This window comes from Heptranchias perlo, chromosome 6 (genome assembly GCF_035084215.1).
Source record: "Heptranchias perlo isolate sHepPer1 chromosome 6, sHepPer1.hap1, whole genome shotgun sequence".
In the NCBI taxonomy this organism is placed as follows: Eukaryota; Metazoa; Chordata; class Chondrichthyes; order Hexanchiformes; family Hexanchidae; genus Heptranchias; species Heptranchias perlo.
Window position 1 is genome coordinate 30,996,892 of NC_090330.1, and position 17,552 is coordinate 31,014,443.

At 41.6% G+C, this 17,552-nt stretch overlaps 2 protein-coding genes across 9 annotated transcripts in view; one reads left to right on the plus strand and one right to left on the minus strand.

The window, feature by feature from the left end:
• The window catches only part of nup58 (nucleoporin 58), a 76,234-nt gene extending 63,577 nt beyond the window's left edge, over positions 1 to 12,657 (minus strand). For 6 of the 7 annotated variants that reach the window (XM_067986035.1, XM_067986034.1, XM_067986031.1 and 3 more), the window contains exons 1-6: positions 12,308 to 12,657; positions 4,267 to 4,418; positions 3,768 to 3,803; positions 3,402 to 3,545; positions 1,899 to 2,033; positions 186 to 296 (exon numbers count right to left, since the gene is read on the minus strand). In XM_067986035.1, coding sequence (XP_067842136.1) covers positions 186 to 296; positions 1,899 to 2,033; positions 3,402 to 3,545; positions 3,768 to 3,803; positions 4,267 to 4,418; positions 12,308 to 12,363 — 634 coding nt within the window. In that variant the 5' untranslated portion in view covers positions 12,364 to 12,657. The remainder of the gene's footprint in view (positions 1 to 185; positions 297 to 1,898; positions 2,034 to 3,401; positions 3,546 to 3,767; positions 3,804 to 4,266; positions 4,419 to 12,307) is intronic. The other variant, XM_067986030.1, reaches the window with a different exon arrangement.
• Positions 12,658 to 16,864: 4,207 nt separating this feature from the next.
• The window catches only part of mtmr6 (myotubularin related protein 6), a 36,964-nt gene continuing 36,276 nt past the window's right edge, over positions 16,865 to 17,552 (plus strand). For both annotated transcript variants that reach the window (XM_067986037.1, XM_067986038.1), the window contains exon 1: positions 16,865 to 17,037. In XM_067986037.1, the coding sequence (XP_067842138.1) occupies positions 17,014 to 17,037 (24 nt within the window). In that variant the 5' untranslated portion in view covers positions 16,865 to 17,013. The remainder of the gene's footprint in view (positions 17,038 to 17,552) is intronic.

Genomic DNA, 17,552 nt, shown 5'->3' on the forward strand with positions numbered 1-17,552 from the left:
GAGCAATAAGTTACTGTCCTAATCTGCATTAAAATCCAAGTGATATAAAGGATTCTGTCTGATGTCCAAAAAACAAACATCTCAAATTCTTATCCCAGATTAGGTATTTAGACTTTTCACCCTTTATCATCTTCAATTGCACAGCAGTTAAATTCATAGGACGAAGCTCAGTGAAGACTGCTCACTTTTCTTATCAGAAGACCCGCTGAAGTCTACTCCACCAAGTCCTTCACTAGCTACAGTGGTTGGGGCAACTGTGGGTACTCCAAGATTCAAACCCAGCGATTGTCCAAGTCCTAAAATTGAGAAAATCACTGAATTATTGCTGTCAATGTTTATAACCATTCATCTTAATTGTGAACATTTCAAAAACTGTGAAATGCATCTAAAAACACAAATTGAAACATGCTATCAGGATCTGATCAGTTTGCTTTCCATTATTCCAACAACCCACAGCCACTAGAGGATATTGATCACCATGTGGAAATAAATCTAGTTACGATACTTCTGCAGCTGTTGATCTGCTCAATCATACGCTCAGCTTTGCCTTTGATGCCCTTGTCCCTAGCAAAACTCTTACTCTCTCTCCCACCCTGGTCCTTCCCGCTGGTACAGCTCCCATCTTCACTCCATTAAGTCTGAGGGGCACAAACTTCAATGTATATGGCGCACAACTGGTTTACCCATTCATCTCTGCCAAAACTGCTCACTACTCCAGGATCATCCTGGAATGCAAAAATAACTCCCGGCTTCTTTACTCCACTACGAATCATTTCCTTAAACCTCTCTTCCCTACCCTTCCACCCTCACCTCAAACAACGAGGAGCTCATGGACGACTTTGTCATTAAAATTGAAACCATCCAGTTGGCTGCCTCTGCTGCACCTCTCCCTTCTCCTTGCCCACCAAACCAAGGCTCCCCCCTGCCCTAGCCCTGATCTTGCATCTTTCTCTAGTTACTCTCCTATCTCCCCTCATGCCCTCTCCAAACTCATCTTATCCATCAGACCCATCTCCTGTTCTCTTGACCCTCCCTTCACAGGGGACACCAGCTCTCTGGTATCTCACCCAAGTGACCATTCTTCACCGGGTGTTTCTACACTGTGATTGCCAATGAATTATTTTTTCTGAGAGGGCCACAATAGCTAAACCTAACCCCACCTTTCACTAACATGGACGTAGGCACACTTTCAGAAGAACCACTGGATAGGTATCAGCAGAAAATGCATAAGCAGCAGCATGACCTAACTAGTAGATCTAGTTCAGTGACATAACACCCCTTACATTCATCCACTAAGCCACAGGAGATTGGCCTATGACATTCTACTTTAATATTACATTTTAAGAATGAAAGAACAAGCTTGCATTTATATCGTACCCTATTGAACTACTTTTGAATTGCAGTCACTTGATATGCAGACAAACTTGGCAGCCAATTCTCACAAGGTCCCATAAACAGTAAATGAGACGAATGACTGGTTAATCTGTTTTTGATTGTGTTGGTTGAGGGAAGACTGTTGGCTAGGACATTGGGAAAACTACCTGCTCCTCTTCAAATAGTGCCATGTGATCTTTCACATCCATCAGAACAGGCAAACGGGACCTCAGTTTAACATCTCATATGAAAGACAGCACCGTGGGAAATGCAGCACTCCCTCATTATACTGGACCACCAGCCCAGATTATGTGCTCAAGTCCTGGAATGGAGCTTCTATTAATAACCATGTGACTTAAAAGGTGAGAGTGGGACCAATTGAACCATGTGAAACGTGAACAAATTCCAGTGAGATATGAGCAATTACCATGTAACATGAAATCTTTATTAACTAGAAAAATGTGGCAGTAACAGTTAAACCACAAAATAATGAAAGCTCCGTCAATCTATAATAGCATACTGACCTGTGGTGGAGGTGCTTGTACCCTGAAAAAGGGTGCCACCTAAACCAGTCAAAGCTCCTCCCAAAGTTAGGCCTATTGGTGCTGATGTAGAGGCTGTGGGTACTCCGCCTAAATTTAATGCAAATCCTGTAGAACCTGATCAGAGAATCATGTATTAATAAATTCTGAGGGAAACTGTTTCAAAATAACCAAATTGGTTTTCACAATGTTTATTCTTCAATGTCAAATATTTCTGAACATTTTTCATCATGTTAATTTTTAACTTTTCCACAATCTATATTTTCATAGATTTACATAATATGTTACAGCACAGAAGGCCATTCAACCCATCGTGCCTGTGTTCAATTTAAATTTACAATGCAGCGTGTATATTAATTACTCTTGCCTCTATCCTACATCAAGTGGCAATTATTATACTCTTCGTGCTTAGTGTAGGAATAGACCATGTGGAACAGTTACGCCAACTCAACATTTTGTGCTATGCCATACAAAAAATTGAAGAGGCGACAGAAAATTATGGCAACACATCCTACATATGGAATTACATTACAATTGAGACGCCTGCATTCTAACTATAATGTGTACTTCCATGATGATAGCCATTGATAAAGTTGTTCCAGTTGCCAAGCCTAATAGGTCACCAATTGCAACAGATGTTTAGTTAGGACTGTTTGCAAACAGATCAGCTGAGCAATCATTATTAAAATCACAAAAGCATCAAAAATCATATTACTTTATGCACTGTGCATCTGCAATGTTGAAGGTGACCTAGTACCATCTCCACCTGAAACTGGTGAAAGAACCTGTAATGTGAATACATTGATGCCAAGGGGATCAGTTGAAGCAAGTGGAATTGCTTGCCTTTAAGCATTTTACAAGTTACACCCATCCCCCAACAAAGATTCACCCTATAAAGTTAGAGCTATAAGACACATTAAGCAGTCTATTATTTCTGGTACACAGTGCTTGTTGTACCTGTTGGTATTTTATCTTACTTTATAAAAGTTCAAACTTTGGCTAACTGTTATAAACTGAATGAAACCTCCCACCAATAAGAGCTCCAATAAATTGGTCAAAATTTGTCCAAATTGCACAACAAAAAATTGTATAGACTCCATTTTATATGAAAAGCCAAGTTTATGGTATTTATGCACTTTTAGTTTTATATAATTAACATTATGTATTTTTTTTAAATAAATGTCTTATTTCAAACATTTTAACACCCAAGATAAAATTAGTGCAAAATATGTATCCTAGATGGCCTGACATCTTTCCAAAAATATAGAGCCTGTGGGTTCGGTACAACATGTACTAGTATAGATTGTCTACGGAAAGGCACCAATTTTTTGATTTTTTTTTTAAAAAAGCACTCAGTCTGGGAAAGTACAGGAGGAATAAGAGACATATTACAAACCCGTTGGGAATCTAAGTGTGAACATGATACCCTCACATAGAACCACAATGATGAGGAAGAACTAAATTCAAAGTCTGCAAACCTTTTACCTGCTGTAGATGTTGGCAGTGCAGATGAAAGGCACAGTCCTCCAGTTGAAGAAGGTGCAATAGGCATTGCAAACGGTGTTGCTGAACCAGCTGGTTTGTTGAATCCTAAAGCAAAACCAGTTGAAGTTGTAGTTGCAGGTGCTCCTAGAAAAGAAATTGAATAAAGTCCTAACTCAAGTGCAGTAAATGATACAGCCAAGGAATGTATATTACAATACATCAACTTATTAGGATGTCCAGATTACACTACAAATGAACTGTCATATTTCATGAAAGAAACGTACTGAAGACATTTACCAAAATTATTTTCTTAACACAACCTCCTGACTAACTTATCAAAGATCCTTGCCACTTGTTTAGACCTACCCAAAGTTAGTCCTGCAGGTGCCACCGTTGTAGTCCCTGTAATTTAAAAAAAACTGTTAAACAGCAGAAGCAATCAGGAGCAGGAAACTTTTGTTAGCTTCTCTCCCTAATCTGGGGTCGCAATCTGTAGCTTTTCAGAAGGTAAATAACAGAAGACTATTTCCACTGGTCAATGAATTGGTAAATTTAGGATTAGTACTAAAGCATATTCTCAAACAAATTTCAGGTTGGGGTTTGAGTGAGAGTAGATAGTGGTTAAAGGCAGAGCATGGACAGAGCAGTAGGATTATTACAATCACCACAGTCAGCACCATCACCAAAGATTCCCCGACTGGTCAGTCTACATGTTCTGAACAATACTGTACTGCTGTAGTATGTATTTGCTGCATTAGCGGCAACTTTGTTAGTCCTTTCTCTGTGGTAAAAACAGTTACTTCAGCAATACAGATGAACATAATTTGGGGACTTAATAAAATCTACAATAAGAATTTGAGTCTACCTGTTGAGGTAGGTCCAAACGAGAATCCAGTAGCTTGCTTCTGCCCAAACAGTCCACCCCCAAGGCCCCCAAATGTTGATGCAGTTGTGGTTGTGGTTGCAGCTGTGGTCCCAAGATTTCCAAAACTAAATCCTCCTGTACCACCAGGATTGCTGTAATAAAATGGAGGGTAAACAGTTAGTGATCAGAAGGCTAACCATTTTTATGACCAGCCAATACATTTGTCTCCATCCATCTTGTACTTGTATGTTTTAAACAACCGACTGAAGGTAAGCATTTTTTCAGTCAGCTGCAAATGCACCAAAGTAAATTAAATATAAAACACAGACTACTACGCTATTTAATTCAATTCAGTTCATTTCAAATCTTGTGCTAGCAAATTATATTTGCAGTATGGAGAAGAAAAAAATCTCCATTTCCTTGTATTAGATATTCAGACCAAATTTTGAGAATCAAGTGGAATAAATGTATCCCAGGTTGTTAAGAGAAGCAAGGGAGCAAATAGCAGAGGCTCCGACCATCAGTTTCCAATCTTCTCTGGCTACAGGCATAATGCCAGAGAAATGGAGGGCTGCTAATGTTGTACCATTGTTTAAAAAGGATAGACCGAGTAATGACAGGCCAATCAGCCTTACCTCGGAGGTGGGCAAATTATCGGGAACAATTCTGAGGGACGGTATAAATCGTCATTTAGAAAGGCACAGATTAATCAAAGATAGTCAGCATGGATTTGTTAAAAGGAGGGCCGTGTCTGACTAACTTGATCGAATTTTTTGAGGAGGTAACAAGGAGCGTTGATGAGGGTAGCGTGTTTGATGTAGTCTACGTAGATTTTAGCAAGGCTTTCGACAAGGTCCCAAATGGCAGACTGGTCAGAAAAGTAAAAGCCCATGTGATCCAAGGGAAAGTGGCAAGTTGGATCCAAAATTGGCTTAGTGGCAGGAAGCAAAGGGTAATGGTCGATGGTTGTTTTTGTGACTGGAAGGCTGTTTCCAGTGGGGTTCCACAGGGTCCCTTGCTTTTTGTGGTATTTATTAATGATTCAGACCTAAATGCAAGGGGCAGATGATACAAAAATTGGCCATGTGGTAGATAATGAGGAGGAAAGCTGTAGGAAGATATCAATGGACTGGTCAGGTGGGCAGAAAAGTGGGAAATGGAATTCAATCCGGAGAAGTGCAAGAATGCATTTGGGAAGGGCAAACAAGGCAAGGGAATACGCAATAAATGGGAGGATACTGAGAGGCGTAGAGGGACCTTGGAGTGCATGTCCGGAGATCCCTGAAGGTAGCAGGACAGGTAGATAAGGTGGTTAAAAAGGCATAAGGATACTTTCCTTTATTAGCCAAGGCACAGAATATAAGAGCGGGGAGGTTATGCTAGAACTGCTTAAAACACTAATTAGGCTACAGCTTGAGTACTCTGTACAGTTCTGGTCACCACATTACAGGGAAGATGTAATTGCACTAGATAGGGTACAGAGGAGATTTACGAGGATGGTGCCAGGACTGGAGAAATTTAGCTATGAGGGAAGATTGGATAGGCTGGGGTTGTTTTCATTGGAAAAGAGAATGAGGGGTTATTTAATTGAGGTGTATAAAACTATGAGGGGCCTAGACAGAGTGGATAGGAAGGGCCTATTTCCCTTAGCAGAGGGGTCAGATTTAAAGTAATTGGTAGAAGGATTAGAGGGGAGCTGAGGAGAATTTTTTTCACCCAGAGGACGGTAGGGGTCTGGTACTCACTGCCTGAAAAAGTGGTAGTGGCAGAAACCCTCAACTCATTTAAAAAGTACTTGGATGTGCACTTGAAGTGCCATAACCTACAGGACTATGGACCAAGTGCTGGAAAGCGGGATTAAGCTGGATAGCTCTTTTTCGGCTGGCATGGACACATTGGGCTGAATAGCCTCCTTCTGTGCCATAACTTTCTATGATTCTATGAAATATTTTTAGTTGGCCCTACTGTCAACCCTTGAATTCCAAACCGACAGAAGACAAGTATTAATGGATATTCTGTAGCCCCACCCCCATCAGCATTTGATGACATAACCTTATATAGATCAAAGAAAAATATCATGCTAACAAAAAGCAAAGCGCTACAAATGCTGGGAATCTGAAGCAAAAAACGCTGGAAATGCACAGCAGGTCAGTAAGCATCTATAGTGAGAAAAGACATATTATCGTTTCAGGAAGAACCCTTTCGCAGAAATGAAAAATCAAAGATAAACAAGCATCAGAAAGAAAGGAGGGTAGAAACCAGCCAATACTCCATTCAAATGAAATTAATGACCTGCGTGACCTGCAACCTGCTTAAAAGAAAAGCAAGGGATTGTTAAATGATATAAAAGATCACCTCAGACAGGAAGACATAAAGGAAACAAAAGAACATGCAAATAGCTAAGACAATGTGACCCCGGCCCAAGGGAGGGGGAACACAAGAAGAAAGAAATGAAAACTGAAATGTTGGAAATGCAATGAATCCAACTATGTATCTTGTAAAATTCATCTCCTCAAATTGTTTCTACCATCAGAGACAATCTGCAAGTACCTTGTATTACTCAGCTCCAAAAGCTTTCTCTAGATACAATATGTGATAGAGAAACAAAATCTACAGTACTGCTGGGGTGGGGACAATTCAGATAAGACACCATACAAAAAAATCAACGCAAGCATGTGCCCACCATTATGCTTTACTGAAATCGGAGTGATGATATTGCATTCCTTCCAAAATCATTGTTACATCTGAGACGATAGCCCTGCAATTGCGACAATCTGCTTCCAGCACAAAGTAATACTCAATGGGAGCACAGATCAGAGCATTGGGCACAGATGTCAATTTTAAAAACTTGCAACCAATGGGAGAGAAGAGTTAGACACCAGATTTATAGATATGCTTCAACCATTTAGTTCATGAAAAGAGCAATTCCCTCCACCCTAATCATAATTCAGGTAATATTCGAAGTGTTTTACAATAGCTGATCAAGCTCTCCACATTACCAATCGGTAATACCCAAATTATTACAAACAATTGTGCTGTGGATCCATTAGATCCTTTTTAAATTATTTATTTGTTCTTGGGATGTGGGCAATTCTGGTAAAGCCACATTTATTGCTCATTCCTGAATGCCTAAGGAGAGGTGACAGTAGCTGCCCTTGACATCAAGCCAGCGTTTGACAGAGTATGGCACCATAGAGCCCTAGTAAAACAGTCAATCAGGGTTAACAGGAAAATCTTCCAGTGGCTAGTCATACGTAACACACAGGAAGATGGCCATGGTTGTCAGAGGTCTATCATTGCAGCCCAAGTCATGCTGCAGGACTTCCTCAAGACGACGTCCGCAGTCCAAAAATCATCAGCTGCTTCATCTATGACCTGCCCTCCGACACAAGGTCAGGAATGGGGCTGTTTGTAAATGTTTTTTTTAAAATTAATTCATAGGTTGCGGGCGTCGCTGGCATGGCCAGCATTTACTGCCCATCCCTAACTGCCCTTGAGAAGGTTCGACAGTGTTCATTGCCATTCACAATTCCTCCAATAACGAAGCATACTATGCTGGTCTTCTGCAGGACCTGAAGAGCATCCAATCCAGAGATGGCAAGTGACAGGTAGCATTTGTGCCGCACAAGTGGCAGGCCATCTCCAAAAAGCTAATGACCAGCCATCTTCCTCTGACTTTCAGTATCATCGTATCATCCTACACCAACCCCCCCCCCCCCCCCCCCCCCGCTCCCACCACCATCAGTATCCTGCAGGTCACCATTAACCAAAAGCTTAAGCAGGGTAGCCATATCAACACATGGCTGTAGGAGCAGGACAGAGGCTAGTTACTCTGCAACGAGTAGCTCACCTCCTAACACCTCGAAGCACCTCCACCATCTACAAGGCTCAAGTCAGGAGTGTGATGAAATACTCACTACTCGCCTGGATGGATGCAACCAAAACACTCAAGAAGCTCGACACCATCCAGGACCAAAGCAGTTCGCTAGGTCAACACCTCTGCCACTGGAATCAATATCCACCTCCTCCACCACCAATAGGCTGTGGCTACAGTATGTACTATCTACTGGATGCACTGCAGCAATTCATCAAGATTACTTCAAAAGCACCTTCCAGCCCCCTAACCTGTACCAGCCAGGAGGATCAGAGCAGGAAGATTATGGGTACACCATCAAGTCACAAGTCACCCTGACTTGTACATCTACCACCGTTCCTTCATCGTCACTGGGTCAAATTTCTGAAATTCCCAACACACCATTGTGGAGGCACAATCAAAACAAGGACTGCAGCGGTTCAAGGAGATCGTCCACCATCTTCTCAGGACAACCAGGAATGAACAATAAATGTGGATTTGCCAGCATTGTCCAGATCCCAAGAACAATAATATAAATAACATAGAAAATAGGAGCAGGAGTAAGTTATTCGGCCCTTCAAGCCTGCTCTGCCATTCAATATGATCATGGCTGATCCTCTATCTCAATACCAAATTCCTGCTCTCTCCCCATACCCCTTGATGCCACTGGAATCAGCCGAATGGTTCGTATGGCTTTGAGATTTTCAAGAATGTTGACAATCCTAGAAAGAAATGGATTATTTCATTTGCTTTTGGTGACCCTTTTCTTAGAAAGTTAAGTGTAATGTCCTAAATAAACAAAATTTATATTCCATTGGATTGTAAAGCTAATTAGGAGATTTATCTGATTTATGAACTTCAACTAAAATAAAGAATATAGTGGGACTTTCTTGTCTAACTGCAATGGACTAATATTACAAAATTGGAAAATTGATTCCATCATGCCAATTGCTAGATTATGGGACAAAAAGGCCCACAAAGGTGGTTGAGGAGCTTATCTGCTAGATTACATTTATTAATGTTGGAGCTTAGTTATATCTTGCTGTTTCCCCATGAGTTTTGGCCTGACATTCATCCCAATTATTTTTTTTTCTAGCCAGATGTGCAACTGCCACTTATTCTATTTTAGTCCAACCACAGCATCCATTCATTCAGTTGTCAATGCATTGCTCCGGGTCACAATCACCTCGAAGGACGGCAACTTTTGTTTTTTTCTCCCACAACTCAATCGCCCTGATGGCCTCCAGAGTCAGACGTGCTGCTACAGAACGAGAGGATTTTTTTTTTTTTAAAAAGAGGACGCATAGGCTTCTTCAACATCATGAATAGATTGTCTGATGTCTTGAATAGGTCAGTGCTCGAAAAATTAACTGATCTGCAAATTCATAGTTCTGAGACTGAGCAAGCCTGTACGGATGCTCAATAACTCCACTTCTGCTCTGAAGCAATAGCCACAATGTGGCCCATGCTTAGATGCCAGAAACACTCCATTGGTTCCTGATGTCAGGACGTGGCTAGAGCCGAGACAGGCCTATATAGTTGGATGGTGCACGAAGAGCCACGGGACAGCAAAGTGAGAAAGACTGGTAGAGGAAACACTGAGCAATCTGTGCTCAGAGACCAGAAATCTGAGTGAGAGAGGAAGAATATCAGCAAATGGAGCCAGGAGAGTGGGATTTGATTAACAGGAACCTTGAGAGCTGGAATATGAGCAAATGGAGTTAGGACAATAGGGAGAAAAACTAGGTGAACAAAATAAAACAGCTGAGGGAGCAAATCTTCATTACCATATAAACACAAACGTGGCAAATCACTACATTTACCAGCATTGATCCAGAGTCCTGCACAGTCACAATCTTACCTGCAGCCAATGAGATTGCTTGAAAAACAAAGCCGCATGATGCATACTGACCAACAATACTGTTTAAAACCGTTGCTAACATTTGAGACAGTACATGACCACTGTTGGCCACCGGTATCTGGAAAGGTCAGAATTCAAAAGGATCACATGATCACTATTGGCCAATAAGATTGCTCAAACAAAACACCAGTTTTATTATATATTTTCCTACAAATTTTAAGATTGAGGGCCATTACTAATTTGGAAGAGACAGTATTATAAAGTTGGTGGTACTCACCAATATTCATAATTTCTGCTTGTGTAAGTTACTTACATTGATCTTGCTGTTGCATTTTATCTAAAAATCTTTATTTAAACTACCTTCATATCCCAAAGCTGGGAAGTATTGTTTATACAACCTGTAAAAGCCTAGTTTGGCAGTGAACAACTTTTATTTTAGATTTACAACACTTCAATCTGATTTTAATTCTGCCCAACTCACACAACTACTGTAATGGTTACACTGCTATAGGGATTGTGCTAAAATGCAAAGGATTCAAAAATGTTATTTCCACACCATTCACCTGAGGAAGGAGGAAGCCTCCAAAAACTTGTGGGATTAAAAATAAAATTGTTGGACTAGTACTTGGTGTTGTAAAATTGTTTAAAATATTGTAGCAAGACACATGCCTTGCAACACTGATTTCTTGTAAAGAGCTGATAATATTAAACAATACACTTAGGTGAAAGTGAATGAGGCAGTAGATTAGAACTGTTCTTTGACTTCTGGAATCCAGCCTGGACTAATGGGATGAAAGACTTTTCTTTATGTCTTTTTGCTGGATTTTAAGATTCCCAAGTAAAATTACTGACAGTTTTAACCTATTTCCCACTGATCATGAAACCCTAGCACAAAGGTGACCATAACTTGAGACTAAAAGGGCAGTGTCAATATTATATAACAATTTGCATAAAGCACCAATAATGGAAAGTGCTTCACAAAGGCATAAGACAGACACTGAGCCAAAGAAGGAAAGATTAAGTGGGATAACCAAAAGCTTAGTCAAAGCAGTGTTTTTAAGGAGCATCTTAAAAGGAGAGAGAGGTGGGGAGGTTTAGGGAGATTGGACTATTGAAATACTCTCCTGGCTGGCCTCCCATCTTCTACCTTCCATAAACTTGAGCTCATCCAAAACTCTGCTGCCCGTATCCTGTCCCGCTCACCAATCACCCCTGTATTGGGTCCCATGCTTCCAATGCCTTGATTTTAAAATTCTCATCCTGGTGTTCAAATCCCTTCATAGCCTCACCCCTCCCTAGCTCTGTAACCCACCTCCAACTCTGCATTACACCAACTCCGGCCTCTCTTGCATCCCATACTCCCTTCGCCCCACCATTGGTGGCCATGCCTTCAGCTTTCGCCCCACCATTGGTGGCTATGCCTTCAGCTTTCGCCCCACCATTGGTGGCTATGCCTTCAGCCCTAAGCTCTGCAATTCCATCCCTAAACCTCTCCACCGCCTTCACCAAGATTTCAGTCACCCATCCTAATATCTACTTCTTGGTTCCGTGTCAATTTTTGTCTGACTACACTACTGTGAAGTGCCTTGGGATATTTTCCTATGTTAAAGGCAATAAATACATGTTTAAATGACAAATCTATACATATTTTGAAAATCATCTTTTCTCCATCTGCCCCCATTAGAAAAGTTTGACTCAATTTAATGCGCAGGAGCAAGTCTGGTGTATTAGTTCTAAAGATCAGGAACGTGGGGTTAAAATGCAGCCAAAAGTAGAGGAGCAGCCCGTTCAAATAGCTGAACAGGGGCTGCAACCTCTCACATTGTATATATACACATGAAATACAGACTCCTCTAGGGCTTCCGTTTCCGTTCTCAATCGCGCACATTGGCATTTCCTGCAGGTATTGCTCACGATTTGATATGTTGATAGGGTTAGATGAAGTAGAGTGGGAGGCGCTCCTGTGGCGCATAAACACCGGCATAGTTGCGGAATGGCCTGTTTCTGTGCTGTAAACTCTATGTAAGGTCACAAAAGTTTAAACAAAAACAAAACAATCAGTAACAATGGTGAGATTATAAGATGACTTTCAAACCGACTATCAATACCTAACGTGTGTTTTACTTATTAGAATAAGTCGTGGCGTTTATTACACTGTCAAATGCACGCGTTAGATACTCAGATAAACCACAAGTTTGCTCACAGCCTCAAGCCGCCCATCCCGAAAGAACAGCAATGAACGGAAGGAGGTCCCGGTTAAAATGAAATAAACGAAAGGCCTGCACCAGATGGGAGGGCCGCACCAAGCCCGAGTCGTGATCGTTTACCTGGAAGCTGCGAGGGTGAAACCGCCCGCGGTACCGAACCCAAATCCCGTTGTCATTTTGTATTTACTGACGAATTAGAGCTGAAACGTTGCCTTGATTTCCCCCTTCGCCGGACCACGGACAGGTCTCGAGAGCCGCAGGCCTCGCACCGACAAATGGGGAATAAAATCCAACAACCAAAGTCGCTTAAAGGACAAAATATCGGCAAACTGACGCCCAGTTAGTGCCTGGCATCAAATCGGGCGAAATTAATCTGTTACAGAAGCTCCCGCCTCGCTGTTTTGAAATGAATCATTGATTCCGCGGGTTTCCTGCAGCCCGCCTCACGTCGACTGTTGAGCTTCGCGGAAGTTGCCGATCTTACTAATGGGGCATGCCGGGATACTGGAGGACCTATTGGGCCTGAGGGACCTGTCTGAGTATCATTTTTTTAAATAATCCAGGAGAGTGACACAAACGGGAAAAAAAGTGCCCCCCTTTTAAAAGGGCACAGCTAATAAATAAACTAAACCACAAAACCAAGGGAAACTTATAAACTTAAATAATAATGTTATTACTATTATCCACTATGCACTCCAATCCCCACCAAGTGTACCGGCGGAGAGTGCGTGCTCCCTCTCCAGGGCCACCCCCTACCTGAGTACGTTCTCCACACAAAAAAAATAAATGCAAAGAATTACAGGATTTCACTCAAGCACCAACCTCTCCCACCTCCATCCCACTTTGCTCGCACTTCCAGCCTCATAGTTTAACTTTGGAACAATTCATATTGTCTACTCCCTGTCCTCCGTTTATGACCACCATTTGTCTCTCCTAATCTGCCAAAACTATGTAACCCTAATTGCTTCTGTGTCAATTCGCAAGCACATTTAGGCTGTTGCTCCAGACCCAAGCCCATTGCTTCCATCTCTATTTTTTCTTTCTCTTGGGCACTTCTCTTTCATCCTTTTCCCGTCATTTGGCCATGCCACCTTTCATTTCTCCTCCCCAATCTCTACCCCAACCCACCACTCACACCTCTGCCTTTCTACTCTCGTACCACTATCCTAGGCTTGAATCCCCCTTGAATAAGCCCACTGCAACTCTCTGTACTTTTGGCGTTCTCAGAAGGACCCATCAAAACATCCATTGTTGCCTCCTTACATGCAGAGACCCCAACTGCCTCAGCCTCCTCTCTTACCTACCATCCTGCCCAGCGTGCCTACTAGGGGCTAACCTCACCAACCTCCTTCCCGTAGAATATTTTAATATTCTAATTAATGACACCTGTAAGACACAGAGAGTACAAAGTCTGTGGGTCCTGACAGTTGTGGCTGTTGTGTTGAAGACCTGCACATCAGTACTAGCTGAGAGTTGTAGAATCAAAGACAGAGGAGAAAGAGACAGCATGACTTTTCTCATCGTTCAAGTACATAATACCCTAAATTGTGGGTGCAGATTGATTAAGCCATAAAAAGGTCAATAGGATTTCAGGGTTTTTAAATAGGGGCATTAAATGAAAAAGTAAAGAAGTAATGAGAAATTTATACAAAACATTTATTAGGCCACAGTTATAGTACTCTCTGTAGTTTTGGGTGCCACATTAAGAAAATACATTAAAGCCATAGTGTTCAGTGTAGACTTACCAGGATGATACCAGGAATTGGCTATATGAGGAGAGAATTGAGGCACTGGGACAATTTCTACTAGAGCAGAGAAGACAAAGAGGAGATTTAATAAAAATGTTTAAAATTATGAAGTGTTTTGATAGAGTGTATAGAGCGTGAAAGACTATTTCCGCTAATTGGAGAGTAGGTGACGAGGGGTCATTAATTTAAAATTCTGACTAAGAGAATGAGGAGAGGGATTAGGAGAAATGTCTTTATACAGAGTGTTGGAGCATAGAAGTTTTGCCATGGAGAGTGGTTGAGGATAAATTGGATAAATATTTGAAGCAGAGAAAGATACCACGCCCAGGGTGGGAGAACAAGGCAATGGGATTAGTTTTGGAATGCTAGCAAAGAGCCGGCAGAGACATAATGGGCCAAATGGCTTCCTTCTATGTTGTAAACTTCTATGGTTCCATAGTTCTACCTTAATTGATTTTTTGTTGCAAATTAAAGAAGCAAATGAGTTGAATTTTGAAAGATCCAATTATTACATGTTTTGTTAATAGTTATTAATAAGAATGTTTAAATTTTCTTAGAGCTGTGTAAGAGAGACTAACAGGAAGAGACAGACAGATACAGCATCTACTGCCAAAGGTCCTCCCTCTACTGCCAAAGGTCCTCCCAAGGTACCCTCCATTCTAGATGTGAGTCTCCAGCCAATTTGGTTCACTTCGTGAGAAGCAGCTGAGTGCATTGGACACAACAAAGTCTGTGGGCCCTGACCGCAGGGGAATCAAGGGATATGAGGATTGGACGGAAAAGTGGAGTTGAGGTCGAAGATCAGCCATGATCTTATTAAATGGCACAGCAGGTTCGAGAGGCCGTATGGCCTACTCCTGCTCCAATTTCTTATGTTCTTATGTTTACATCTCGACTGTGCTTTGCATTGATGCTGAAGATGCACACTAGCACTAGCTACCCCTCTAACCAACATGTTCCAGTGCAGCTAGGATACTGACATTTACCAGACAATGTGGAAAATTGCATAGGTATGTCCTTTCACAAAAAAAGGTCAAATCTAACCCAGCCAATTACTGCTCTATCAGCCTTCACCTAATTATCAGCAAAGTGATGGAAGAAGTCATTAATAGTGCCATCAAGCTGCACATACTCATCAGTAACCAGATCACCTATGCTTAGTTCAGTTTCCATCAGAACCACAGGATTCCAGCCCTCATCAAAGCCTTGATCCAGATATGGTCATAAGAACTGAATGCCAGATAAGAGGTGAGAGTAACTGCCCATCACATCAAGGTAGCATTTGACAGACTATGACACCAAGAGCCCTAGTAAAACCGAGGTCAATATCGGTCATAGGAAAACCCTCCAGTGGCTGGAATCATACCCAACATAAAGGAAGACAGTTGTGGTTATTGGAGGCGAATCATCATTGTAGAAGTTCCTCAGTACACTGTCCTAAGCCCAACAATGTTCAGCTCTATCATAATACTTCCCTTCATCATAAGATCAGTAGTTGGGCTATTCGCTGACAATTCTATGGTCTTCAGCTCCATTTACAACTCCTCTGATAAGGAAGCAGCCCACGCCAGTTTACAATAAGACCAGGACAACATTCAGGCTTAGGCTAACAAGTGGCAAGTGACATTTGCACTACACAATTGCCAGGCAACGACCATCTCCATCATGAAAGGGCCCAACTACCTCACGCAGACCTTAATTAACACCACCATCATCACTGACTCCCCCACAACCAACATCCCGGGGGATGGGTGTCACCATTGACCAGAAGCTTAATTTGACCAGCCATATCGACAACATGGCTGCAAGGGAAGGTCAGAGGCTGGGTACTCTGTGATGAGTGGGTCACCTCCTTCCCCCTCAAAGCTTCTCCACCATTCACAAGTCAAGTGTTATGGAATACTCACCACTTGCCTAGATGGATGTTTATTGCAACAACACTCAAAAAACTCATCACTATCCAGTCTGCTTGATTGCTACCAATTGTAGGGAATTGTTACTAAGAATACATCTTTTCTTGACTGCTATTCTCAGTATGTCTAGAGATAAACAGAATTCTGTTTCCCCTCACCCATCTGCAAGAACTACTGTGTTCTCAAATTTGTGAACTGAGATAAAGATTCCATAATAGTACAAGGTGTGTTGAATATTTCAGTGAATCAGATGAGAACGTATGATGCTTGCACATCGGAGGGCAAGCCAAAGTTTTCTTTCTTTGTAATAGATAGTACATTTTTTGGAATGAAAGGAACAAAAAAAACTATAGTGAACAGAATACAAACCCACTTTTATCCACTGTATCTTCCTATCTCTAACAATAATATTTTCTCTATACAGCATTATGTTGAAAACAAGGTAGCTATGGACTAGAAAAACCATTCAACCTGTTCCTAGCTCATCCATCCAGAAACAGCCTAAAATTCCCTGCATAACAGTATCTGCTTCTTAAATGATGTGAAGGTTTTTGCTTCCATTACCCTATCAAGATATCCATTGTTTGTCAATCACTTTTTGTGTCACATGTCTGTTAATAGCTTTAGATTTCTTTCAACTTCACCTTTAGCTATTTTGACATTTTTTGTTATGTATGTCACTCATTTTTTTCTTCCTAAGTGTAATATTTTACACACATTTATCTGCATTAAATTTCATCTGTACTGGTCATCCCACTTACATAAAATGTGCGTTCAAACGTCTTATATTCAGAGCTATTATTAAGTTCAGCTTTTTTTTGCAACTATTGGTCAGCTTTTGTTAGGTTGGCATGTATGCTATTGTTAGTATGCTTCAAGGTTTTTTTTTCCAACACAGGGACAGTGCAAACACAGAGCGCCTGGTGCAAGTGGATTCGAGAGTAGTCCTCCGATTTAGGGGGCGCTGTGGGAGCAGCACCGGCCGGAAGCCGGAAGCGAGTGAGTGAAGTTGCTGGGATTGGGAAGACGGTGGAGACTGTGAGCGGTGGGTGTTCGGTACCAGGGAGGAGGGAAGATATCCATTCCCTGGCTTGCGGAAGTCGCCGGGCTTCTGGCAGAAAATAAACGTCCATCTCTTTCTGTTTGCGATTTTCCCTCAATTAAAATGGAGCATATCAGGACCCCGAAGGTGGGTGGTTGACGCAGTTTTTAATCATATTGTATTTTGCAGAAATATATTCTCAATAATTGTTTATTTTGGGCCCTGTCAGAGCTGCTGAATGCCATGGCATTGGTGAATGACGCGGGTAATGGTGCACGGTTGGGAGATGTTGCACTAATTTAGGAGGCAGTGAAGAAAAATATACAGTCAGTATAAAACTCTGCTCTTCGGTTTATTTATTACAATGATGCAAGTTTTATCAGCTTCATTTGCTTTACCAAGCACTCAGCTGCCCGTGCAGCTTCACTTCATGTAACGTAAGGACATAGTAGGGGCACATTTTGTGTAGCGTATGTTGAGCTCCAGGTCTGTGTTGTCTGATGTGTTACATATGTATAAACGTATTCACCCCAATGTTACAGAGCACGCAAATCTATTCTGTAGCTGTCATGCTACCCATCTGAGATTTAAAAAGTTTGTAATCTTTTTGCGACTTGAGTTAGGCTGGTTTTCTGTTTTAAGGAGGGAGGAGGTGCTAAACA